Here is a 26,885-nt window from a genome sequence, read left to right on the forward strand (position 1 = left end):
TATACTAATTTTAAGGACTAAGGAATTACATGACTATCTTTATCATCCAAGTGTCAAACATAATTAAAAACCTGAAACTGCTTATAATTATATAAGCCTGAGTAATATGGGCTTGAAAGACATGAGGTAAAAAGCTGTATCTAAAACTATTATTTTTTAAAATCCTTGATTGGTTTGCTGCAGTTGATAGGCAGTTTAAATTATTGTAGACATTGAGGTCTTGCTAAGTAATCAGGCTTTGTAAGAGTTAGAAATGTGCGCATTCTTTAGATAATTATTATTTATTGGCAGCTAGTATATTTTTCAGACACTAGGTAAATGTAAAGCTTTCAGTCATTGCATTTTGTGTATGCATACCACTTTGTTATGTGTGTATATATGTATACACATGCATATTTCATATATATATATGTGTACACATGCATATATATATGAAATTTCATTGAGCTGTAGATCAGATCAATAAAGTGTGTAGGCATTTTTTTCCCACTATAATCTTCAAAGTACTGTACTTTTGATTTAAATGTTTGTAAGTTAAAAAAAAAAAAAGTTTGTAAAGAACATAGCTTAAATTCCCTAGGTCCAAATGCATACCCTTGTATGATTTAACATTTGCTGTATGAAATTAAAAAGGGTTTTATTTTTGTTTTGCCGTGCTGAGGATCAAATTCAGGGACAAGCAAGAAACTAAAAAGGTTTTTTAAAGACCAAAAATAAGTCTACTCCCAATAAAGAATCAACACTGCTTCACATGTTTTATTTTGTTGTACATTCTTGTAGAACCGGGATCGTTTTTCCAGTTTTGTAGAAAAATAGATGTTCCAGCCACCATTTACTTAACTGTCTAGTCTTTAAAGACCAATCAGTATGTTCCCTAGAAAGATGAATAAGTCTCATGACTAACTCATTTTTTAAAAATTCTTTAAAACAAATAACTTTTTTTTACTCCCAAAGCACAGTATTTCAACAGCAGCAGCCAACATGGGGTTTTAGCAGCTTAACTTTGCCCCCTAAATAAAGCTTTGTATAAACCAGTGATTTTACTACAAAAAACACTGTCCTTGAAAGAAAGGAGTGGCAGTCAGACATCAATGCAAAACTTGGAATGATTAGGTCATAAACATGGCACTTACAAAAAGTAGCTTATTAGAATATTCCACTTAAGCGGATATTTTTCTCTCTCCTTTATCACCTCAAAAATAAAAAAAAAAGAAAAAAAGAAAAAACTTCCTTTAAAAATCCCCCTTAAATGTAAGTTTATAAAATTTCAGAAATGCCTTGTACCCAAAACAAGTGCTAAAAAAAAAAAAAAAAAAAAAAAAAAAAAACCTGTTCTAACAACTCTTACAATTCAGATATATGTATTTTTATAACATCTTAAGACTGCAAGAGTTATTATATGTTCTTATATTCAGTAGCTCTCTGGTTTAAGGCGACCTCCATCTCCTTCGCTTACAAAACGCTTTCTGCCCCTGAAATGAAAAAAAAAAAAAAAAAAATATGAAAGTGATAAATTCTGACTATATTTAATGAAAAAAATAGAATTGAAGGGTTTTATTGTTTATAAAAAGGTCAACATGTTATGAAAGACTTTTTTTCCCTGCTATATATCTTAGCATAAAATCTCAAGCAGCAAATCTGAGTAGTTTTGTTTAAAAAGCTTACTTATTGAAATAAGTTTATCTAACTGGAGTTATGTTATTAAAAAAATATTAAAATAAGAAAACTTGAAACAAACATTTTATTTAGAATATTTATTTTTGCTACATTATGAAAGCTAAACTGAGCCAAATAGGAAACACTAATATGATTGAGACTTACACATACTAGAAATATGGAACCTATCGAACTATCCATTATAACTTAAAAAAAAGTTTTAAGCCTTTTCCCAGCTATAAAAACCCCATAATCTGAATGTGGAAAAACTAATCAATCCAATTAATTCTATATTATGCCCCATTTTGGGATTCTTGCCATTTCAAACTCAAGAAGCCCTTCCGTATAATGTAACCACACTCTAGCTACATGTAGTAGCAATAGTCTAGGAGGAACAGCTGGTCAGCAACCTAAAGCAGCAAATGGAAAACAGAACTTATGAACAATTAGCCCTTATTCTCTCACCCCCAACTAACATGCACAAACATGCAAGACCATTACAAATGTATACTTAACCCAAATAAGCAAAAGAATAAAGGACAAAAGTTGAAGTTGTTCGGTGTACCCTGAAAATTTAGGTATCTCCTCAAATGACCCTCAAGAGTAAAGTTATAATAGAAATCAACATTTTCAAACAAGCTCAAAAACTATAAAACAGTGTGAATGTATTGACTCCTTTTTACATTTAACTGTGACTAAGTGGAAACAAGCTACATTTTCTTAAACATAAGACTTTAGACTACATATTATGAGCTCTAGGCAGGGAATGAGGTCAATAGCGAGAAATCTTGACAAAGTTGAGTGATTTTACTGATGCATACCATTTGGCATGTCAGTACATTTATAAATGGTGCCATCAATAAATGAAGGTCTATATTTCCAAATGTTTCTGTCAAAACCATTAAACTGAATCATTCGCCATTTTCTTTTCCTTCTCTTGTAATGGCTTCTAAATTTTCTAAAGCAAAGGACCACAACAGGAAATATATTTTGAGATTCAATTTTCACAATGCACTTAAATATTAGAAGTTCAGAAATTTTTTTCAGATTAAAAATTTCCAAAGTATTATGTAAAATGCAAGTCTACTACTAAATAGACCTATTACATCATGTTTCATGAGCAAAAAACCCTAATTCAAGTTACATCTTATTAGAATTACTTCCAAAGAAAAACACCCCTGTACACACACACTCACGTGCATGTGTGCCCATGAACATACTTCTAACAATTAGCCTCAATTCTCCAACCTATAAAGAAGTAAAGGAAGCCACACAGTATGGGAAAGAGCCTAAATCTTTGGAGCCCGTAAACATCTGAGTTCATACTTGTCCTCTACCATGTATTAGTCATGTGACCTTAGAAAAGGTACAGTACACTTCCAAAAGCCTCAATTTTCTCTCCTGTAGATGATGATACCTACTTTGAAGTAACATTTAAACTACGTAAAGCCTTGTACAATAGGGAACTGCTCCACAAAATTAGTCTGCTTCAAATATACTGGGGTTTTCATAAAGCAGTCCTTATACAGATTTACAAGGGGGCAAAATAAGTTTTACCCTTGTTTCTCTATAAAACTCAAAACATAATGACTCGTGCTCTTCAGTCGCACTATCATTTTCCTGACAGAGCTATAATGACAGAAAACTCTTACCTTAACCTTCCCAAATACCTCATTCAGGATTTTATGTTGTGATAATAGTATTTAAATGAAGTACCTTGAAGGACAAAGATCTCTTAGTTGTTTGGAAATAATTCCAGCCTGAAAACATTCTTCTACAAATCTCTCAAGCACAGAGTATGAATGTGGGACATCCAGATTAATGTCCGGAATTTCATTATAAATTCTTTCATAACCCTAAAACAGTGAAATTATATATAGAATTGTTAGTCCATATAAAATACATGTCATAAGATAGAATGAATCAGACATAACTTCCCTATGTGCATGTATGATTGCATGACCAATGTAATTCAACACCATGTACAACCAGAAGAATGAGAAGTTATACTCCATATATGTACCATGTATCAAAATACATTCTACTATAATAATAAAATCCATGTTATCTATATTTAAGGCCAAATGTTTATGTTGTATAAAAGTCATATTTCAATCTTGAAAAGTACAGTAAGTACATTTGTTACAAAATGTTTTCTTCAAAACTTCTCAAAAGAGCTGCAAATAAACATCAGACAAAATCATTCCTTGTCTACTTATCTACATGTACTACCTTTCTCAAAAACCCAAGGCAGATAAAAACAACCACATTTCAATAATACATAAAAACTTTAAAGAGGAAAAAAGTGTAATTTGTTCAAAGTTCGTGTTTTTCTCTAGATATAAAATAGAAATTGTCTTGTTTTAGAAAACGAACCCATGAGGTGTAAAACAGTCACATTTTTTCAAAACAGGCCAAAAAAACACTTGACATGTTACCTTCAAAGAAATGGCTCCAAATGTTTCAGACCTCAAACACTGTCATTTAAAAAAAAAAAAAAAATCCTATAGGCATAACAACACTAACTATGCCTAAAAGAAACTTTCATTGATTATGATTCATGATTCATAATCTTTATTCTCTCTATATATATAAGGCATAAGTCCAAAAATTTTCAAAGTATTATACTTACTCTCTTCATTTGGTCTACAGTGATAGTAGAAGACTTCCAAAGAGATTTTAATAAATCCAAAATCATCTTGAATGCACTTTCTCCAGTTGACTCTAAAACCATAACAATAGCCTAAAATTGGAATGAATGAATAAGTTTTTGTTCATTAATTCATATGTATAAAATCACCAATATGATTTTGTAATGATCATAAAAATTTAAGAACCACTTTAATATTTTTATAAAGAAGGATGTATGTTATTAAAGAAGCATTTAGTCACTACAGTGCAAAAACAAATGTTTTAAAAAATTATCTTTAGCACAGCAAAGTAACCTTACTTCATACACAAGCTCATGGTGAAAATGAGGTACTTCCAGTTCCTTAAGGCAATGTTCAGCTTCAGATATGTCTCCAGAAAGTAAATACTCTTTCAGCAGCATATCAATCTATTAGATTTAAAAATTGAAAGGTGTTAGAATTCTGACTTGCCTAAAGTATTTTACCCTCAGGTCAATGTATTATATGATGAAAGAGCAAGTCACAAACAACTATCTAAAAACACACAGACTTATCATGGTACTCTGATAAAGGAACTTTTTTCATAATTAAAAAATTACCAACTTTTAAATGATTAATAAATATGAAGCAAATGCAGTGCTTCAGTGTCTGAATAATCACTGAAATTTACAAGTGGTTCTATTATATACAACCTGGGTTGTGACCACAATGCCTCAGTGTTGAAAATAAAGGACTTTAAATACCACTAGAGGGCACTAACTTAAAGTCTCTTGAAATTTTAAACTGACAAAATAATTTATTTTTATCAGGATAATCTTAAAACTACAATGGGAGCCAAAAAATAAGATGATAACAAGGCATTATTCAATAGGGCAAAGATCTCCATGTAGTTTTCTCTACAAATGAGAATTCAAAACCCATTACCTAAAAATATTTATCAGTAATTCAGGTGTCAGTCGTAGCTTAAGTCCCCCTCCAATTCCAGTACTACTGACTGAACTTAGGGCTTGGCATGTGGTAGACCAATACTCTACTACTAAGTTATATCCCCATTCCTTTTTATTTTGAGACAGGATCTCAAAGTACCCAGGTTGGACTTGATCTTATAATTTTCCTGCCTCAGCCTCCAGAATAGCTGGGATTACAAGTGTGCTACAACACGCCTGGCTAAGAAACTCTTGGTTCTTCCACTCAAGCTTGTTCAATAAAATCTATGACTCCAGAAAACTGTGGTAAAAGTTACTCCATGAAAGAGCTTCAACTAGGAATGTTCTTTCTCATGAATTTCCTATAAAATCACCTTTGTATCTGGTGGACACTCAATGAATGCTGGCTGATTGAATAAAATAATCTTATTTAAGTATCCTCTACTTTCAACTTCTACCATGTATTTTCATAAAAAGCAAATTAAAATTTGATCCCTTGACTACATCCTGAGGTGGGAGTGATGACACACCTATAATCCCAACAACATGAGAGGCAGAGACAGAAAGATCACAAGTTGGAAGCCAGCCTCAGCAACTCCGTGAAATCATCAGCAACTCAGTGAAACTGTGTTAAAAAAAATCAAAGACTGAAGATGTAGCTTAACAATAAAGCACCCCTTTATTGCGTTCAATCCCAGTACCAAAAAATTAAATAGGATATATCCTGATGAAGTCCTACTATCACACTTTAAGAAAGTAAATATTTAAAGCACAGCATACAATAAAGCACTTTTGCTTTATAATTACTCATTAACATTTGTTACTTAAATTATATTACTTAGCTTTGACTTTTTTCCCCCCTGGTACTAGGGATTGAACCCATGGGCACTTTACCACTGAGCCACATCCCCAGCCCTTTTTATTTTTGAGTTTGAGACAGGATCTTGCTAAGTTGCTTAGAGCCTTGCTAAACTGCTAAGGCTGGCCTTGAACTTTCTATCCTCCTGCTTCAGCCTCCCAGGTTGCTGGGATTATAGGCATGTGTCACTGCACTCATTAGTTTTAACATTTTGGTAACATGAAAGGTAAAATGTTCCCCCTCAGATTCCATGCATTTTTAAGAATGATAAATTATAAAAGTCTGTCCAACCCTCCCTTTTACATAAATAAATACCTAAATAATGTCAAACGGAAACTCACATTTTGGTAGTTTCGATTTTTATCTCATGCATTTTTTTATTGAGAGAGATTCAGATAACCTCAAACAGTCTGTTTCTCAAAATATCTACTTTGAAAAATATCACCATCTTAATCATATTAAATGTTCTAATCCATAAACATGGGATGGCACTCCATTTAGGTCTTTAGTTTCATTCAAGCAATGTTTGGCAGTTTCCAAAGTACAAGACTTGCATTTATTCTGTTAAATTTCTTAGGAGTTTATTTTTGATGATATTGTAAATGCAACTGTAAATTTTATTTTAATCATTGTTACTATATAGATATAGAATTGAATTTGTGTGTGTGTATGGTGGGGGTACTGGGGATTGAACCAGGGCCTTGTGCATGTGAGGTGAGCACTCTAATTTTTTATACTGATCTTATATCCTGCAACCTTGCTGAACTGCTAATGGTTTTTGTTTGGGGAACTTATTTTATGGATCAGGTTTTCTACCTACAAATCAGAGCTAGTTTTACTTCCTTTCCAATCAGAATGTCCTTTATTTCTTTTTGTTTCCTAATTGCCCTGGCATCTTAGTCATTTTTATAACTCAAATTTTTCTAATAATTCTTTAATTTTTTTACAATACTGTGACATTAGAAACACTGACTTGACTATTATTTTAACATATAAAATCAAAAAGTAAATGCTCTACCTTCCATCTGTGCTCCTTAAAACTTAAACTAGATATAAAATATTAAACCAATTACATAAAAGATTGAAAACAATTATACTCACATGAAAAATTATGCTAAAAAATCACAAACACATAAACTTTACAAGTCATGACTTTCTTAAAGATCTATAGGAAAGGACATTGCTTTTCTGTTATAGAACACCAGAAATAATTTCATAGGGAATAAACCTGGCATTTTAATGCAATAAATCAATTGCTTTTTCTTTTAAGGAATGCATGTAAGGTAGTGAACTTCCTCACAAATATCTAACACTGATTTGCTCTAGTGCTCATAATTCATTCTTATGATCTGACACTATTCAGTTTCAAACTGCTCATATAAAAACATACTTACTGAATAACTACAAAATGGTCTCATTTCAACAGTATTTTTAAAAATTTTAAATATGTTATAAAAAAGACTTCAAGCATTCCTTAGAAGTTCAGACAGGCTTCTGTGTTTATGAAAACTTTTAACAGTATCATTTTTAAGTCACAGAAATGAAAAAAAATAATTATATAATTATAACAGTATATTACTTATAGTAAAAGGGCATGAAGTTAACTTAAAAGGATCAATTTTCCATTTGCAGCTGAGACTAAGTTGAATTTTTGCCCCAAAAATAACAGCTAGTAGGCAGTTTTTTCCTTTCACAGAAATACATATAAATTAAAAATGAAACCCAACAGGTACCTCTTTAACAAGGTGATTGACAGACTGCTGCCCGCCTCCAGAGCCCCACACACTATCTTTACGCTTTCCACCTTTAGACATACTCAAGAGTACAGTTGCCTTATCCAGAGCAGCTCTATAAAAACAAAGTATTTAATGTTGGTACTTGGACATGCATGAAGTTTACAAATTATGGTTAAGATGACAAAATCTTATGTGTACTGAAAACTTTCATAGTACAAGTAATATTAAATTCAAAACCCATTTTTAAAAATATTTTCAAAATAAAAAGGAGTAAAAATTAGATTTTCCTGTTCTAATAACTTCTATTTCTCACTCAAGAAAAGTCAAAAGATATTACAAAACAGTTGATCTACAGAGAAGGAAGATTTTATATATATCTTTTACTTAGATCCATGCCTTTCTATCGGAGTACCATTCCACTGTGATGTGAAGTAGCCCTAGAAAACTGTTAATATCTAGAACTGAGAAAAACTAAGATGGGTGGCTAAGTCCAAATCTAAGTTTCTAAGTTAAGAAAGATCATATAGCAAAACTCCCAAATTTCACATTTAGCTTACGACATTATACCAAAGGAGGAGAGTGAAAAAGATTATTTTATGACTAAGATTTCTACAGTAAATACAAAAATAAAATTGTAATATGATCATATTGTCCATCCTATTAGAATATTATATAACTACAGAATGCCAGAGCCTGAAGGGACCTTAAAGAACATTCCACGTCCAATAATTTTTCATTTTATAAATAGGAAACTGACATACAGAGAAGAGTGATGTGACATAAAGGTAGCTAACATGTCGGTTAAAACCTATAATTTCTGCATTTTTTTTACCACCCTCTTCCTGTTGTAATCAAGACAAAAATCTTTGCATTGTTTTAAAAGTAGAGAATATAGACAAGTGACAAACAGATGTCCATAATGGCTGCTTAATTCAAGTGTCATTTCAATAGGATCCTACAGAATTTCCCATTTTGAACTTATAAGTAGAAAAATTAATTTACTTACCTAGCCTGTACACAATCTACAGTTCCTTTGTAACTATCAATATAGGTATTACATAAAATTCCATCTCCAACAGCTCTAGCAATAAACTGGCCCACCAACTATAAGAAGAAAGAGATCTATATTTAAAAAAAAAACTCTAAAATATATAGGACACAATTTCTAAATACGTAAATGATGAAGACTGGTTTAACTACACAGTCAATGCCTAAAAGACATGCTGGACTACTCAAAAACAACTACTTGGCACCCATTAGTTGTGCTTGGCCTATGCTCCCACATCTTGACCTTCAAGTTGAATGTTATCAAGAGTGGGGACCACATCTGTTTTGCTCCCACTACTGAATCCCAGCACTTTGTATACTGATACTTTATATGACTGTAAATGTTAAATGACTTACAGTCAAGAGAAACCTCTTTTTGGAGGAAAAAAAAAAAGGGGGGCGCTGGGGATGTGGGGATGTAGCTCATTTGGTAGAGTGCTTGCCTTGCAAGCACAAGGCCCTGGGTTCAATCCCCAGCAACCCCCCCTCAAAAAAAAAAAAAAAAACAAAAAAAAAACCTCAAAGTTTTCTCCAAAAAACTGATTAAAGAAACTTATGGAGAAAAGTTGTATAAAACTATTTGAAATTTGTTCATAGTATTTATTATAAAAATAGAAAACATTTCAGTGTCTAATAATGAAGGTGGGACACTATGTGGCCACAGGAAAAAATATTAACATTTTACCATCTTAGAAAAATCCAGTTTACAAAATGGCATAGATGGTACAATTCCATTTTTTAATTAAATAAAATAACAAGGACAAAAGAAGCCACATATTGATATAAAACAAAGAAAATACAAGAAAGACTTAACATCGAAATGTTCACAGTGGTTTTTTGCTGGCCTTTCTTCCTTTTGGCTTTTATTTTTCAGAAACTCTATAATTAATATGAACTCATGTAATTATTTTCTTAAGGTATGTATGGGTATGAAGAATTAAAGAGGTCCACCTTTGAATCACAGCTCAATACCTTCCACACATTTCTGTCGCAGGAAAGCACAACAGAAACAGCAGTTAGAAAGTGACCTTCTTATACTCTAAATTAATATTTTAAACTTTGATTAAAAACTCTGACATATACAGCAATTTCACATTTTCAAAGTTACCATTACTTTTTATTATTAATATACATAAGCAAATTTAATTATAACCTACTTTTTAAAAATCCTAGCTAATAAAAGCTTATGTATAATGATAATATAAAAATAGGCAACATATACATATATATGCTTGTGTGTATCCTGTATATATTACATACACATACACTCTAAAAAGTATACAGAGACAGGAGAAAAGTAAGATATAAAATTGGATTCACAGTTTCATAAAAACTATATAACAAAATAAAAGCTAGGACACCATAATGTTAGCGGGCTACTTTTGTATGGTAGGAAATGTGGCCTATTTACCTTCCATCTACTAAAATTTACTAGGAGCATATATTATTTCTACAGTTGTTAAGCACAGAGGGGAAAGGAAATGAATAAAAAGAATGATACAAACCTGTGGTGCTCTAGGAGTATCCAATGCTAATTCAGGTAGATCTTTCAATAATTTATCAAATGATTTTTCCACATCATTTGTGCTCATTACTGTCCCACAAAGGTCAGAAAGAAGCTTAGATGTCATTTCTCTATGACTGGCTTTCCCTTCCAATGCTAAGGACACTGCCAACACTGGTACTCCACTCTTCATTTCACCAAGATTTAAATCTTTTAGCATTTCCTATTCAAAAGAATTTTTAAAAAGAATGTAAATACAGTGAAAATAGTTCATTAAACTATATCTTACTAATTTAGTGTTAGTTAACCCTCTCCTTTACAATCTATTAGTATTATTTCTAGGGATACTATGAGATGAGCATTTGGGAAGAAATGCATTTTACATTATCATAAGCTGTTTATATACTTCTCTTCAAAGCTTTCTCTAGAAGCAAAAATTTATTCTTTCAAGTTAATCAAATGAGATCTTAAACCACTGTTGCTAGATAGGAATAATGTTTTATCCTCATACTAGGATAAAGTCAAATTTTCCTATTAAAAATATAACACAGCAACTAATACTTAATGACCACTTATAATATAGCAGGCATTATAACAGCCACTTTCCATTACCACATTTAATGCTCAATATAGCCCTTTGAGTATTTAAATTATCTCCCAGCATACCCAAAAGTAATAAATTTTTTTATATTTTTCACAGAAAAAATTAAGAAAATTAAGAAATTTTTCACAGAAAAATTAAGATGTGTCAAACTAGAAGTGGAACATAAGTACTAAGTATGACCCCAGAGATTAAGTTCTAGCTCAACTATTTATGAATGCCTTCCTGTTTACTCAGAGTTTTCTTTGACTCATTAAATTATATTATTCTACCAAAAGAATGCCCAAATTATTCACAACAATCTAAACTAGTGTCCTAGTTAGTAATCTCTTCCCACACCATATCATATTCCTTAACTGCATTTTAACAACTCAGTGCTTTCAAATATGACAATTCACTTTCCTGGAAAACCTCCTTCAACCATCTTATCTAGCAAACACCTAACCATCCTTCAAATGGCTAAGAATTACTTCTTCCATTGCTCTCCATTTTATGCTTCCACAACACTCTGCTCACAGTGCTACTCAGTTAATCTTAGTATACACAGATTTTAAGTACCTGCCGTCACAGGACTTAACACTCTTCCTCTATAACAGAGTGTTTCACCTTATATTTTAATAATCTGTTTACATATCATTTCCTTCACTTGCCTGGGATTCAAAAGGATAGGAATAACCTACCACAAATTCCTCCACATGGTATACACTAAAAAGAAAATTTGTTTTATACTGAAATCCTACAAAAACACCAAACCTGATGACAAATCAAGAAAGTTCAGTCTGAATTTTAAGCAATCTAAATTATTTAAGTCTTCTGAAGAGCTGCAATTGTATTTTAACCCAATAATCCTAATGAAAACAATTTTACTTCTAAATTTACTCAAAAATACTTAACTTTATTCTCTTTCTGTGTACATTCCTTTGCAAATCTTTATATCAGTGGTTCTTTGATTTTTGGACAGAGCACAAAGATAAATCCAGAACACTGTAATAAATGCCAAAACAATGAAACTAAGTCAGGCATTCTTAACTGAGGCCCCTGAAGAGGTACCAGAGGGTCCAATAAATGCACTGAAATTATAAAACTGTATTTTGTAAATTACAAAAACAGGTGCAATAAATTTATATATGATTATAAAAATAGCATGTTAATGCCACTTTTTCAGGGAGGGAAATGGCATGTAGTCTTGTCAAATCCCAAATATTCAAGAACAAGAACCGATTTATTAATGTAACAGGATTTTATTCCATTCTTAGTTACAAATTTATGTGTGCAAAAGAAAATACCTAAACATATTCAGTGATCCAAGATTGCACTAGATAAGTTTTGTTTATAAGCATCTTCTCTTCTACACTGAATAAAATATACTTGCAACTTTAAACCTACCGCAACTTCATTAGTATCTCCATGCTCAAAATATTCCTGTATAATTGGTGTTAATGTCTTCTCAAATGCCCTTTCATCCAAAGGCAAAACTACGGTTTCATAAACACAGTTCTCCTATGAGAGAAAGGGAGAAAAAAGTTATAAATTAAAGAGCAAAATATTTAAATAAACAAATTTTAATTTCATGCTGTCGCTGGTAGTAATCTTCATTTAGGGCAAGAGAAAGACATGCTCCTGCTTTGATCATATTACACAAAAATAGCATACACACATCATCCTTTCTTATACAATCTGAATTCAATAAGCCAATATGCAAATTAGAACCACTCAACATAGCAAATATATGATTTGCTCCCAACCCCCATATGAGAAAAACTCTTAAAGATGACTTCCTATTGTATGTAGTATTTTCATTAAAACTTTACTTTTTAAAAAGATAAAGCAGTACCTCAACATATGTACTAATATTGTGTCAAGTTTTTATAAATCAGGAACCAAATCATTCATGATTAATATTATAATAAAAATACAGAAAGGACAATATTGTACTGACTGAACAATCTCTAAGGAAAAGCACTGTTCAACTGAAATTTCAAAAGAGGTATGATTAATGCCCATTACCAAACTAATTTTCTTGCCTCTATTAAAAAAAATCTCTGAAATATTTGCAATTTGTGACTGGTTTCAGTCTGACAAAATACACTTGAAAGACTAATATTCAGTAGATTTCAGTATGTGAATTCCACTGGTTTTAAATATGTATTTCATATTCTCTTAGAAATAGTTCCATGTCCAACTATTAGTTAAGTACATACATATACACAATAAAAACAAGCTAACACATACCCTAATTTTTCCTGTTTAAAATCCTTACCACCATTTTCCTATCTTATATGAAGACAGTATTTTTTTTAAATCGTATCCTAATATCTGTTATTTGCTTCAAAATAATCTAGAACATGGGAGGAGGGGGCAACAGACAGGGAAGAGTAAATGAAAATAGAATAAAACAAGACTGCCTTTAATAATTATTGATGTTGATGAAACTGAAAGATGAATACAAGCAGATTCATCACACCATTTGTTCTACTTTCAGATTTTTTCCATTAAAAAGATAAATTTTTTTTCCATTAAAAAGATTAAATTTTTCCATAAAATCATTTAAAATTTACATTCTCAGCATTATCCCTAGGGGGGGGAAAAATGCGGATGTCCCCAAAACAAAATTATCATATTATTACCATCCTAAACAGTAATATTAAAAAGAAACCTAATCTATAAATTTTTATGACATTCAAAATAAGATTAAAATTTTCTCAATTATAATATAGAAAAACTATAGCAACTCAACAGAATTTATTGAAAATGACAAATTTAATAATCCTAAGTAAAATTGAAGAAGGTCTTTACCTTCTTTTGAGTCAAGAGACCAAGTGAGTTATCTATAAGTTACTATAAGATAACTGGGTTTCCTACCTAAAATTAACCTAGCAATTTGAAAAGTACCAAATATATGATTTAGATAAATGTGCTATGTGTATGTTTTGATAGCTATTAAATATAAATATATACAATATCATTTGACAAATCTGAGTAAACTACAAACAAGAAGTTAAAAATTTGTAAACATTTTAAATATTTTAAAGAAGTAAATCATTAATACCTGGTCATCATCATAGTTAGGATCTTTCACATCCACCTCTTCCACATCATATACCTGTCCAGGTGTACCCCAGACACCTTTGCCTCCTGCGCCACCTGACAAAGTTTAGAATTGCAAAAGAAAACGTTCATAGTTCACAAATTTTAGCTGAAATCTGAAGAAACTAACTGTACAAATGTGAAATAACTGCTAAAAACTATTTTAATTTCTATGCTAGTTTATTTTTCAAGTTGAAAATTATATTTGGAAGTTTTTTAGATCACTTTTTCAATAATTGTATATATTTTAAATTATTTCTTAAAACATCAAATTGAAGTAGGTTATAGAGTTAAAAACTAAAAAAGCTGATGCTCTACAATAAAAGCAAAACCCAAAAAACAATCTGAAAAATAGCCATACCAAGGACCTTTGGTATGGCTATTTAGGGCAATTAAGCTCTAAATTTTGACATTTCTTGGAAAAAAAAAAAAAAAAAAAACACGCTGGGCCAGTTGAACATGACCCAGAAAACACAACAACAGAAAAATTACTTAATAGAGAAATGACCCACCAAAAAATGTTTAAAGTCAAATACTCCAGATATAAAAGTATGTATTACAGTTTGTAATTAGCAATGTTAGAAATAACTAATTGCAATTCAGGCATTAACAGGCCTAAAACTATTTCTCTCTACTATACACCAACTAGTGTGAATTTAACAAGTCCAACTTTCCAAGCTGCTCTTTCTACATTAATTCACTAGAATGTTTTTATAAGGCCCAGTATACTATATTTTTAAAGAACTCTTATAATATCAATTTTTTTAAATTTATTTTGTACCTAGAGTATAATCCTTACATCAAAGTAAACCAGAATCTGATAAACTAGGTTTCATTTTGATCCAAACAATAACTGTACAACTATTTGACAACAATAGCAATTACGAACAAAACACCATAATTTGTTTATCTGAATATCTTATCCTTTAATTTGTAAGTCTTTTTTTCTCCTTTCGCCTCAAGGAAAACTGTTTTCTCCATAGTCATATTTTTGCCGTGGCATTAATGGCATTAATTCTAGCTTCATTAATGAAGATGCTGAAATCCAATTTCCCCATATTTCATTCTTTTTCTTTTTTCCCCTAATTCCAAGAACTTTTTTTTTTTGGGGGGGGGGGGGTACTGGGTATTGAACCCAGGAGCACTTAACCATTCAGTCACATCCCCAGCCCTTTTCTAACACAGGGTTTTGCCAAATTGCTTAGGGCTTCACTGAATTTCTAAGGCTGGTCTCAAACTCGCAATCATCCTACCCAGAATTACAGGCACCACCACACCTGGCACAAACACTCTCTCACTCCCAGAAAAGAATCAAAATTGTAATTAGGCTATAAATTAAAGCTGTCACTATCATTCAGAAGTTAGTCAAGTCTATAAATTGTATTGAAATCTTACTGTAGATAGAAGCTGACAAATCCCTCACTCAACACATTTTAAGTGCTAGTCACTATTACAAATCTGATTTTTTTTTTTGCGGGGGATGCTGGGGATCGAACCCAGGGCCTTGTGCTTGCAAGGCAAGCACTCTACCAACTGAGCTATCTCCCCAGCCCCCACTATTCCAGATACTGGAGGTACAGCAGGAAAATAGACCAATCCATTCTAGTACCCAAAAATAAACACAGAACCAGATCTATGAAAACATTAAAATTCTATACAGACATTCCTAAATTTCTATTTATTCTTCTTAACAATGGACATAAAGATTCATTAGATAATAGGTATGATGAATCTGACTACTTTTTCAAAAGCAGTTAATGCACAATTCATAACTGAAAAACACGTGCTGGCTATATAGCCCGTCTCGTAGAGTGCCTGAATCTCATGCTGAGGGCCCGGGTTCGAGTCCCCAGCCCTCTGGGATTGTGGAAATAACAAACGAACCCAACTCTCCATAACTGAAAAACATCAGTATATACCATATTTTGCTGGAAGTAACTGTTAAAGTTCAGCTTAAGAAAACTAAATCTACTCTTGTAGAATCAACCTAAAAAAAAGTGAAATGTTCCTCAAATTACTACTATGCAAAGATATATACAAACCATAAAACTTATCACTGTTTAAATTTCTCTCATTCCTAGTACAAGGAAATCATAGGACAAGAACCAGATAATTTTTTCTCATTTGTTTCTTTGCATAAGGTATATACCAACCTTTCTTTGGTAGTCCTCTTCCTTTCCCAGATCTGGATCGTCTATCTAGCAACCTTCCCTTTGGACTGGTTGGCACAGTTACTCCACCCCTAAGAGCTTCACTTCCATTATCACTGACTGAATCGCCTCTGCCAGAGTCCCGGGATGAGTTTTTACGTAGTCGTCTTTTTGCTTTGGCATTAATTCTAGCTTCATTAATGGAGGATGCTGAAATCCAATTTCCATTTATTTCATTCTTTATTTCCTCAGTACCAGCATTTTCTTCGTCACCAGAAAAGAGAGAGTCACTTAAATTATCAGGATCTTTAAGGGAAAAAAATGAAGAAAACTAAGTATTTTAAGTATCCACTGTTCTACCAGGTATGGTACTAAGTTTGATTAGGGTGAATCTCATGAAATTACCATTTCTGTATGTTAATGTAACAGTCAGAAATTGGCAATTTCATATAACTCAATCTAATAAATGACAACTAAGATTACTTTTCCCATTATCAAAAAAAGTAAAATAAGACCTTGATTTTAATGAACAAGGTTTCCTTAAAATATGTTCACATGTTTACATCATAAAATCTATGTTAGCATCAACACAATAAAATCATTAGAAATTTGTGAGCAAAGAGAGTTAAGCAATTAGAAATATCAAGATAAAGAATCTTCAAAGGATAAATTAATATTTACAGAAAGTCTATTATTTATCGGCATTGCACAGTATTCTTGGTCATTTACCCACAAGACTGGCAGTTAATTATACCATTTATATAAATAAGGAAACTAAGGCTCAAAGTGTTTAAATGACTTGCCAAACATGCCATGATGAAGTACAGTTACCCTGTTAGGGTTAGGAAATATCAGTAACCCAAAAGACTATGAAAGACATTTGGCCAACAGGTGATCATATGTGATTAATGAGCTGAACTGCTGATGTTCCATTGCTTTCAAGATAAGGCTTGCTTTCAAAACCAGCATCTCAAAGTCTAATTTATCTCCCCAAATTTGACTCATATTACACTTTCCATACTCTGGAAATCTTCCAGCCTAAAAAAACAGTATACCCTAAAAGAGAGAAAAGATTTGGAGTTCTTTATGGTCCCACTTATAATATCATCCCTGCTCTTTAAAGTTATCAAAACCTTTTAGGATATACCTCAATCCAAATCCCTCCATGAAGACTTTCATAACAACTCTAGTCACAGCTACACTAATAGTCACATACTGTTCATTTAACATATCATGGAAATCAGTTTGTTATTTCCTTTTGAAAAAGTCTTGCTTTTCCAACTAGGTCATGATCCTAATTAGCCTGTACTTCTATTATCAATACCTAACAAATCATCCTTCATTCTGATAACTCAAACAGTCATAGAGATCATGTGGAGACATTTGGCTTTGCTCTGAAAACTTTCTAAATCAGAAAAGCTACTGAATTAGCTATCACTGGGTTGGTTTTGTTCATCAATGATTCAGTCAGAGCTGAATCACTCAAAAAAAAAAAATTTTTTTTTTTTTTGGTTATGCAGGACTGGGGACTGAACCCAGAACCACATGCATGCTAGGCAAGCACTCTGCCACTAAGTTGCATCCCCAGGCCTTTTTATTTTAGTTTGAGACAGGATCCCCAGTTGCCCAGGCTGGCCCTGAACTTGAAATCCTTCTACCCTGGACTGCCATAGTAGCTGGGAAGCAGATGTGCATCACCATGCCCAGATCTTAAATGCTTGTAAATATGCCTAATTATAATTACAATGTGTCAGGTCTATGTGCATGGGCTTTAATATGTCTTAAGATATGTGAAAGCTAAAAATTTTAACCAGCCTCTAAAAAGCTTAACACTTTTTCAAATTCTTGACAAAAAGTATAAAAGTTAATAACAAACAGTGTTGTAATCAAGAAACAAAAACATGCCAGGTACAGTGGTGCACACATGTAATCCCAGTAGCTCAGGAGACTGAAACAGGAGGATCTCAAGTTCAAAGCCAGCCTCAGGAACTGCAAGGCACTAAGCAATTGAGACTCTGTCTCTAAAAAAAATAATAAATAGGCCTAGGGATGTGGCTCAGTGGCAAGTGACTCAGTTCAATTTCCAGTATCCAAAAAAGAAACAAAAACATTAAGTGGACTGAAATTATCCCATTAGTTTCATAAGTAGTCTTCCTGCCTTCAATCTTTCTTTTTTTTTTTTTTTTTTGTGGTGCTGGGGATCGAATCCAGGGCCTTGTGCTCACAAGGCAAGCACTCTACCGACTGAGCTATCTCCCCAGCCCTCAATCTTCTAACTCTCCTCCAAATGGAAGAGGACTGATTGTCTAAAACATGTCCACACTGAAAACCCTTTGAAAGGTTTTCCCATTATCTTAAAACAAAATGTAAAGCCTTTACATTCATTTGTAAAGGCTTCATTTGTGATCTTGCCCCTGCTTACCTTACCAGTATCACTAATGACTACTCCCACATTCGAATCATTAGACCTTAGATTTGTTATCATAGGTAGGAGTGCTGGAATCAGTTTCAGGGAGGAATACAGAATATATCAGATAAAAATATAAAATGTAAAGGGGATGACCAGCGAAAATGTTTCAGTAATTCAGTCACAAGCTAACTAGAAAAGGTTAAGAGTAGTAACTGGAGTTAATAATAATGTTATGCTTTGAAAAAAACAGTTTTCAAATGGAATCAATTAAGGATTTAGGAAGAATGAAATAATGCTTTATAAGTTTCTGACGGGAAGCTGGTGTTACAAGGATATGCATGAGGTGTCATCATAACTAAACTAGCAAGAGTAACTTATCGTCTTAACACTACCCATTACTTCTTTTGTCATTACAGTTACTATTGTTAACCTACTAGATACCAGTTTCTGTACTACCTGGTACACACTAGACACCAGGTTCTATGCTAGTCACTTCATATACGTAGTCTACAAGCCTCACAAAGCTCTATAAAGAAGTTATAGGGGGCTGAGGCTGTGGCTCAGTGGTAGAGTGCTTGCCTTGCCTGCGTGGGACACTGGGTTCAATCCTCAGCAACACATATAAAGAATAAAACAAAGGTCCATCAAAACTATATATTAAAAAAAAGAAGTTATAGAAGTTTAACCTCACTTTACAGAAGGAAAGTGTTTTATTGAAAAGTTACCCTATCTAGAAAGGATTGTGAGCAGGAATCGAAAACTCATTTTTAATTTCATAAGATTATAACTACAGAAAATATAAAACTAGAATACATCAGTGTTGATAGCTAAAGAGAAAGGATGAACAAAGGAGTGAATGTAGAGAGAGATTAAACAGAAGATTAGGGGAAAGGAGAAAAGACCAGACAGAAAAATTAGATGGAGTTTTCAAGTAAGAATGGATGGTTAAGAAAAACATTAAAACTACTTGAAATATATTGCTTTCATTATGCTAACATTAAAGTAAACCATAAAGGGTTCAGAAGATAAAGAACTGAGAAGTATAATAAAAGGTTTTAAACTCTCTTGAAATATTAAAGTGTTTAATTTAAACAAATCTATTTCCCATACTTGAGTTTCTTTTCTCCAACTATTTAGTGCTGTCTTGAATATGTGTTTGTGTGTCTGCAGCAGTATTCTCTCTAGGTATAGTTTATGTATTTGACCTTATCATTTTTAATTGATGTTTATGTCAATTGCCTTTTTTAATATATCTTGCTATTTAGACTCACCTAAATTTTGGGCAAGTCAAATCACTATTAATCTGACTTAAGAAAACCAAAATTCAAAGGATAAAAAAAAAACTGAGTACAGAGAATGTGGTAACTTCAAAATTGTTTTCTACTGTGTACTAATTCCCTCTCTATGAATTCTCTAACATTTCAGTACTAACCACTTCAACTTATATAACCAAAGTACCAGACAATCACATTTCCAATTCTGGTATCCAATGAGTGGCAAAATTAAAATAACAATATTAGCAATATTTTATATACCTAATAAGTGTATACTTTACACACAATACCTCACTAAATCCTAAAGATAAATCTATAAAAGTGTATACCCCAATTTTATATATAGAGTAAAGGTCACATAGATAACCTACTTCCTCAAAGTAACAAACTTCTAGGCAGAATTTGGAATATACTAATCTCTTGGACTTGGACTATATGCTATAGGAAGAATTTATTGTAAAGTCTGTCTCACGACTATCCAAATACTAAAGAATAAATCCCTTATTTTAAGGAAGTACTGAGGAGAGGAGTTATAATGAGGTCTTACGTAGTTAAGAAAACAAAAATTATGAATCTTAAGAGATGCACTTTCTCATAGAAATGGCATGCAGGCCACATATTAAATTTTCTAGTAGCCACATTAAAAAGTAAATGAAACAGGTAAAATTAATATATTTTATTCAATCTAATATAACCATAATATAATTTGAACATGCAATCAATATGAAAATTATCGAGATTTCACCTTCATCTCAATTCAGAATAGCCACAAGTGGCTAGTGGTTATTGTACGAGATAGTGCAGAAAAGCAGCAGCTACCCATATATGAAACATTTTTTTTTAAGTGTCAGGGATTGAACCCAGGAGTGCTTAACCACTGAGCTGCATCCTCAGCCCTTTTATTTTTAATTTTGAGACAGTGTCTCACTAAGTTGCTTAGGGCCTCACTAAATTGCTGAGGCTGGTCTTGAACTTGTGATCCTTCTGTATCAGCCTCCCAGGTCGCTGATATGCACTACCATGCCCAGTACTCATTTAGCTATTGTATATATCAGCACAGAAATAATCACTACTTATTGGAGCAAATTTTCAACTATAATTTTCTAGCCTACTTTAAATCTAAAGATTTAGATCAAACAAAACTAAAGTTGTATACAATAGTGAATAAAAGTCATTGGAGAAATGAAGCTATAGTATTAACCATGAAATATATTTACAAGTACAGAAAATACAACGCTTTCAATATTAATAAAACTATTAAGCAAAGAATTATCTAAAATATACCAATATCACTATTAACAGATTGCACAATCCTAATTAACTCTTTGGGAAGAATATTCTGAAAGCTACACAATGAACACATTTTACTCAGCACTTGATCATCTATTCCACAAAACCACGTTTATTTTTATGGTATTAATGTGACGGGAAAATACCATAGGTAATTTACAACAAATAGGAAAGATGCCAATTACAGTCTATGTTGAAGAAATCACTAACAAGCCCATGTGAAAATATTAATAAGCAGGTTCACTATTCTCAATTCTGTACTATATTATAAATAGTGACAAGAATGTATGGAATGTGAAAGGATAGGCAGAAGAAAATAAGGGCAGGATCAATTCCCATGAAAATAAGAAACAAAAACGTGATTTTAAAAATATGACCTGGTTTTTTATGGTATAAAAAGATGGTATTTAAAAACATTTTACTATCAAATGGTCTGATGCTTGTCACAAAACACTACTCACCTGTGGGATTTACATTCAGTATCTGCTCATTTTCTACATCCATCGTTTCTTAATTTCACTTGCACTGATTAAACAAAATTACCAAATGGAAGTCTTCTTTAGAATCTATTTTTTAAAAGAAAGAAAAGATCAACATTTTCCAAACTGATATAATTAAGGTAAATTCAAATTTATTTAAGTACTCAGTAAAAAATTACATAACTCTTTTTAGAGTTCACTTTACTTTGAAAGATAGCAAACATAACAATATTTGGTTCCAATTTTCTTGACAAGTTTAACTGAATAAAATACCTCCAGACTTCAGCATGTGCCAGTGCACCCTTTAAACTTGGAATTAAAAGATATGTTTTCTGTATATGTGTATATTTCAAGTTAAAGACACACACACACACCAAATCTTTTAAGAATACCAAGCCCCAAAATCTGATGTATATATGAATATAGACACAATGGTGAGCTCTCTACCAATTACTTATAAGAACCACTCACTATCTGAAAGAAAGCCTAGAAAACTTTTTTCTTGGTAATATATATTAAAATATATTTCCATCACCAAATTAAGATTTCATAATCTCTCTGGAAGTATTTTTAAATAGTGATTTAAAGTACATAAGTGTTATATCTGTTTAAGTCATAGATGTTGGAGATAAATTGTTCCAGTGATTTACAGTAATTTCACTAGCAGTGTGCTCATCTTTTAATATAAAATGCAAAAATCAGTGAAAATGCCTAACAAACTAATTACAGAAATTTTTTTTCATATAACATGACTTGCTGTTAGGTGTCATTTTAGGATAAAAATGATGTATGATGCCTCCAGGAACTCAAAGAGGAAACTGACTTTAAAATTCCTCAGTATAAATTATGACTTGTTAATGTTAAGTTCATAGCTCTATTCTCAAAAATAAAGGGGGGGGGTATTAACTTGTTAAAACAACACAAATACTGAGTATGCTAAAGTTATGAACTTCTTATTATGGTACTCCTTAGGCTAAGATGCTATCATATTGCTTCAGAAATTAAGAAGATGGTAAGATCATTCTCTATTAAAAATAAACTGACATGTGATTCTATATAATCACTTTTCATTATAATTCCAACTATTGATTGAGGAAAAAATGCATCTTAAAATATGTATACAGAGATTCATACAGATATATGAACAAATATAATTTGCAAACCATTTAGTAACTTCCATGGCTGAAAACGCCACACACTGTTTAATTTCAGTATATTACAGGAAAGGGATAATGTGTTTCATCTGTCATATGATGTATGCTTGAGTTTTTTAAACTAAAGTTACATTTAAAAGTCTTTTTCATACTTGATGCAAATATAATCTTTGAGTTTTTCCCTACAGAACTTTAGAAAGAAAATGATTATAACCAAATCTTATAAAGCCTTTAGGTTCAAAATGATTTTCCATGCACTATTTCATGCACCTCAGGACAATCTTGAGGTAGGTATTCCACTTTGCACACAATTAAACAGATTCAGAGTAGGTAGGTGATCTGGCCAAGGAGAGACAGCTGTTCAGTGGAATAACTAAGACTAGAATCCAGACCTTGTAAATCCAGTACAAGATGTTATAATATTCTACAGGAAGATTCTTTTTTTAGGGTTAATAGAAGCTTATTAAAGCAGACTTCTATTGTTAAATCAAAAATTTAAATACTGTTTTCTGAAAAAATAAAAATTATTTTAAACTATTATATGGAAGGTATTGAGTTGGGCAAAGAAAATTACCAGGTAATAACTATCATCTATAACTTACTAAATGTTTTTATTAATTAATAAAAAACGGTATTTTTAGACAATAACCTTATCAAGAAATCAAGAATTCAGTCACACATTTGAGAGCAGCAAAATGGGTTTAAAGGATAGATTAAAACGCTTTAAAATAAAAAGTAAAGGATAAAAATGTCCCATGTTTTCACTCTTTTCAAAGACTTTCTATTTAACAATCTTAAAGAATCTTACCCCCAACTTAAGAAAATACGTAGAAAAAATCTAAACCCTAGTTCCTTCACACTAATCTATAAAAATTTAATTTTCAATGAGACAAGACTATACATACAAGTTGGAAAAAAATTAAGGTTGAAATTGAATATTGGGTTTTTTTCTCCAATGTATTTACTGAAATTTATCTGATAAATTACTCTGCCATTTTTGGAAGTCAAGTTTGGAGCATATGTCAACTAGAAAATTACTTGTTTTCATTCCCGGGCTCTAATCATATTTACAGCACTCTACCACTATAATGCAAAAGACAGCATTATAGAAATTATCCAAATAGCACTTATTTCCGCATTCCTATTTTTCCCTTCACTTTACTACTACAGAAAAAATAATGATATTAAAAGACGCCTACTGAAATATTAAGGAATTCAATTAACCCATAACGAAGGAACATTAAGAGCACACATAGCAATACAGAACATATCTGCTGTGGTCTCTTCCTTTAAACGCGTATGGTGGCTTCCCAAATAGTATCCTATTAACAAAAACAGCAAAATTCGAAAAATCAACAGTAAAAAATTCAAGTTAAAAACAGGTGGCAACCCTTCCGCCCGGCGCACACCTAGCTGCATTTCTCCTGGTCTGTGGATGCTACGGTTGCTGGCTACGTAGCCGTTCGCACCAGGGCATGGGGTAGATGGGCGACACTGACGTCTGCAGACAGTTCCAAGCTCTTACAAACACTCCGCGGACGTTACAGCACCAAATGACACACGCGGCGGACAAAAGGGGCCTCCCCCCCGTCCTGCTTTTTCTAGGAGATTATATTTAACTTAAGGAGCCCCTCTGCCGGAGGGTCGGGGCAGGGCTGGGTGGCGGGCACGTGTCCGCCGCCCCCTGCCGCAGCGGCCCGGCCTGCTGGCCCGCAGCCGGCGCGCCGGGGACGCCCGGGACCCCCGAGGCCCCCAGCCCCGCCAGCCCCCGGTCGGTGCCGGGCCTGGGCCGGGAACGCCGCGCCGTGGGCTTCTCTGAGGGAAGCCAGCGAGCGGGGAGGGCGGACCTTCCTCAGGGACTTCGGTCTCGCGGGAAACACTTCCAACCCCTTCTCCAAAATTAAAACTCCGCTGGGGGCTCCCTGACGAGGCGGCCCCGGCCGCCAGCGCCCCCAGGTGCGGAGGGGGCTTGAGGGGAGGGGGCGGGCCCGCGCCGCCGCGTCCCGGCGGGGCCCTCGCGGTAACGCGGCCGGCCCCGCGCAGTCCGGGGCGTTGGGGCGGGCGCGGCCCGCCGGCGGGTTTCGAAGAGGCGGCGGACCCCCGCGCGCCCTCCGGGACCCTGCCACGGCCTCCACGCCCCCTCCCCCTCCCAACGTGCGGTAGCCTCCGAGGAGGGACCGGGACTGGGGGAGAGGGCAGTCTTCCCGAGCGTGCGAGCCGTGCCCACCGGTACTGACCCCTCGGGCCACCGCCGCCGCTCGCCCAGGTCCCGGTCCGCCGGCCCCGACCCCGCTCCTCAGCCTCTGCCGCCGCCTCGGAGCGTCTCTGGCCCCTCTCGCTCTGTTTGTTTTTGTTTTGTTCTACCCAGTAACACGGGGGCGACTGAGCCGCGTTTATTGGCCGAGACGAAGAGGTCCGCTGGCCAATCGCAGCGGCGGAGCTGGAGCCCCGGAGGGAAAGGGAGGGAAGTGAAACGTGGAAAGTTGGGGAGGGGCGCCGGAGGGCGCCTGCGCGTTTAGCTCCTCTCGGTGGGAGGAGTGGGAGCGGAGCGGGTCGCCAGGCGCGGGGTGGTTGGGAGACATCGCCAGATGAAAACTGGGCAAGAGGGCTGAGCCTGCCTTAACCCAGGTCACCCATTCCCTCCACAGGGCGTTGGACACACTCGGCTGAAGCCAAGGCTTTGGGCCTCCTGAGGGTCCCTGACTCCATTTCTGGGCAGCCTCAGGGGACTAACCCCAACCTCTCCAGTTCCTTCTCCCAGCGGCCCTTGCTCACGCCTTGGCTCCTACTCTGTGCAGTCCCCGTGCTAAGAATTTTCTCTTAACGAATACCCACGACCCTTTGAGATAGAAATAGTTCCCATTTCACAGATAAAGTGACGAAAACTCTTTGAAGTCAGTTTACAAACTAGGCAGGCTGCTGGGTTCAAATGCACACATTCGGAATTTCAAGGCTGGGGCTCTCAACCATGCCTGCAATTTCTGTACTGAAACAATCTCCTGTGACTGTTCTCTGTGACTTTTCCTCCTGCCTGCCTTCTCTTTGTCTTTTCTTTTCCTCATTCTTTCTAGGTCGCTATCTCCTGAGGGAATGTCCAGAACCTTAAGCTGTCTCTCTGCTCTCTGGACTCAGCCACAGTCTGGGCCGGATTTTCCCATTGTCTAATGAGCAATATTTGAGTGTTGTGTTGGTCTCTCCAGAACCTGCCTCCTCCTCCACCAGCTGGCTCCTTCTCCTGATTTACCCTTTTCTACCCGTCTCACTGCCTACATATCACTTCTAATGCTATTATTGCACAAAGAAACATCCTTCACTAGTTTCTCGTCACCTTCTGGAGTATCAGAACCTCAGCCAAACATTCAAGGCCCCACAGCGTGACTTGAAGGCTTTCTGGCCATGTCTCTCCACGCTCTTCCCAGTACATTCCCGCCTTTACCTCAACCCACTTGGATCACCCACTGCTTCATATGCTTCCCCATCTCCTTTATCATATCACCTTGAAATGCCCCTGTTCTTACTCCATCTCTGCCTGGTGCAATCCTGCCCATGCCTCATGGCCCTGCTCAGTCTTTATTTTGCCGCTTGGTTTACCTGATCTGTTTTCCTGTCCCCTGATTTCACCCAGTACTGGAGGCACTGATCACATTTTACCTAGCATTATTTTATGAGTTCCTGTCCTAGCTCTTCTCTCCCCAACAAGAATGTAACCTTGATGAGGATAAGATCTGTCTCACTCGTTATTGTTGTGGAGCCTAAGAAAATGCCTCATACACTTGCTGCATCCATACAATGAATACACCTTGATACATGAGTCCCCAGAGGTTCTCAGCCATTGGTTGTCACCCCCTTCTATTAGGCAGGACCTCAGAATTAGCCTCATGAGTCATGTTCACGTTTTAAAATCAGAGCTTCCCAGACACTCAGTTTTGTTTTGGTTTTTTTTTTTTTTTTTTTTTTTTTTTTTCCATCATCTGCAGTCCTCTTTTCCCTTCTCAGTCTCCTTTCCATTGAGAGGCACTTAAAAAAAAAAAAAAAAAAACTCTCTCTCCATATTTTTCATTCTCACTTGATTTTAGTTCTTG

At 34.5% G+C, this 26,885-nt stretch overlaps 1 protein-coding gene across 2 annotated transcripts; it reads right to left on the reverse strand.

Annotated features, from left to right (window-relative positions):
• Positions 1-729: 729 nt before the first annotated feature.
• PDCD4 (programmed cell death 4) lies at positions 730-25,186 on the reverse strand. 2 transcript variants are annotated; one of them, XM_079137192.1, is made up of 12 exons: positions 25,041-25,186; positions 21,632-21,736; positions 16,200-16,502; positions 14,009-14,103; positions 12,346-12,459; positions 10,360-10,581; positions 8,814-8,911; positions 7,805-7,919; positions 4,607-4,714; positions 4,289-4,399; positions 3,373-3,512; positions 730-1,472 (listed from the first exon to the last, which is right to left on the reverse strand). In XM_079137192.1, the coding sequence occupies exons 2-12, from the start codon at positions 21,672-21,674 to the stop codon at positions 1,412-1,414; spliced, it is 1,410 nt and encodes a 469-aa protein (XP_078993318.1). In that variant the 5' UTR covers positions 21,675-21,736; positions 25,041-25,186; the 3' UTR covers positions 730-1,411. The 2 variants fall into 2 exon arrangements, with proteins under 2 accessions (XP_078993318.1, XP_078993319.1); XM_079137193.1 differs by lacking the exon at positions 25,041-25,186 and adding an exon at positions 24,213-24,351.
• Between the last annotated feature and the right edge of the window lie 1,699 nt (positions 25,187-26,885).

Source organism: Sciurus vulgaris (genome assembly GCF_902686455.1).
Source record: "Sciurus vulgaris genome assembly, chromosome: 4".
In the NCBI taxonomy this organism is placed as follows: Eukaryota; Metazoa; Chordata; class Mammalia; order Rodentia; family Sciuridae; genus Sciurus; species Sciurus vulgaris.

Coding starts and splice junctions, on each gene's coding strand:
- PDCD4 (XM_079137192.1), bottom strand. CDS start 21,674: ATGGATGTAGAAAATGAGCAGATACTGAATGTAAATCCCACAG. Junction 12,460..14,008: donor CTAACTATGATGATGACCAG/GTATTAATGATT, acceptor TTTCTCTCATAG/GAGAACTGTGTTTATGAAAC. Junction 4,400..4,606: donor ACCATGAGCTTGTGTATGAA/GTAAGGTTACTT, acceptor TTCCAATTTTAG/GCTATTGTTATGGTTTTAGA.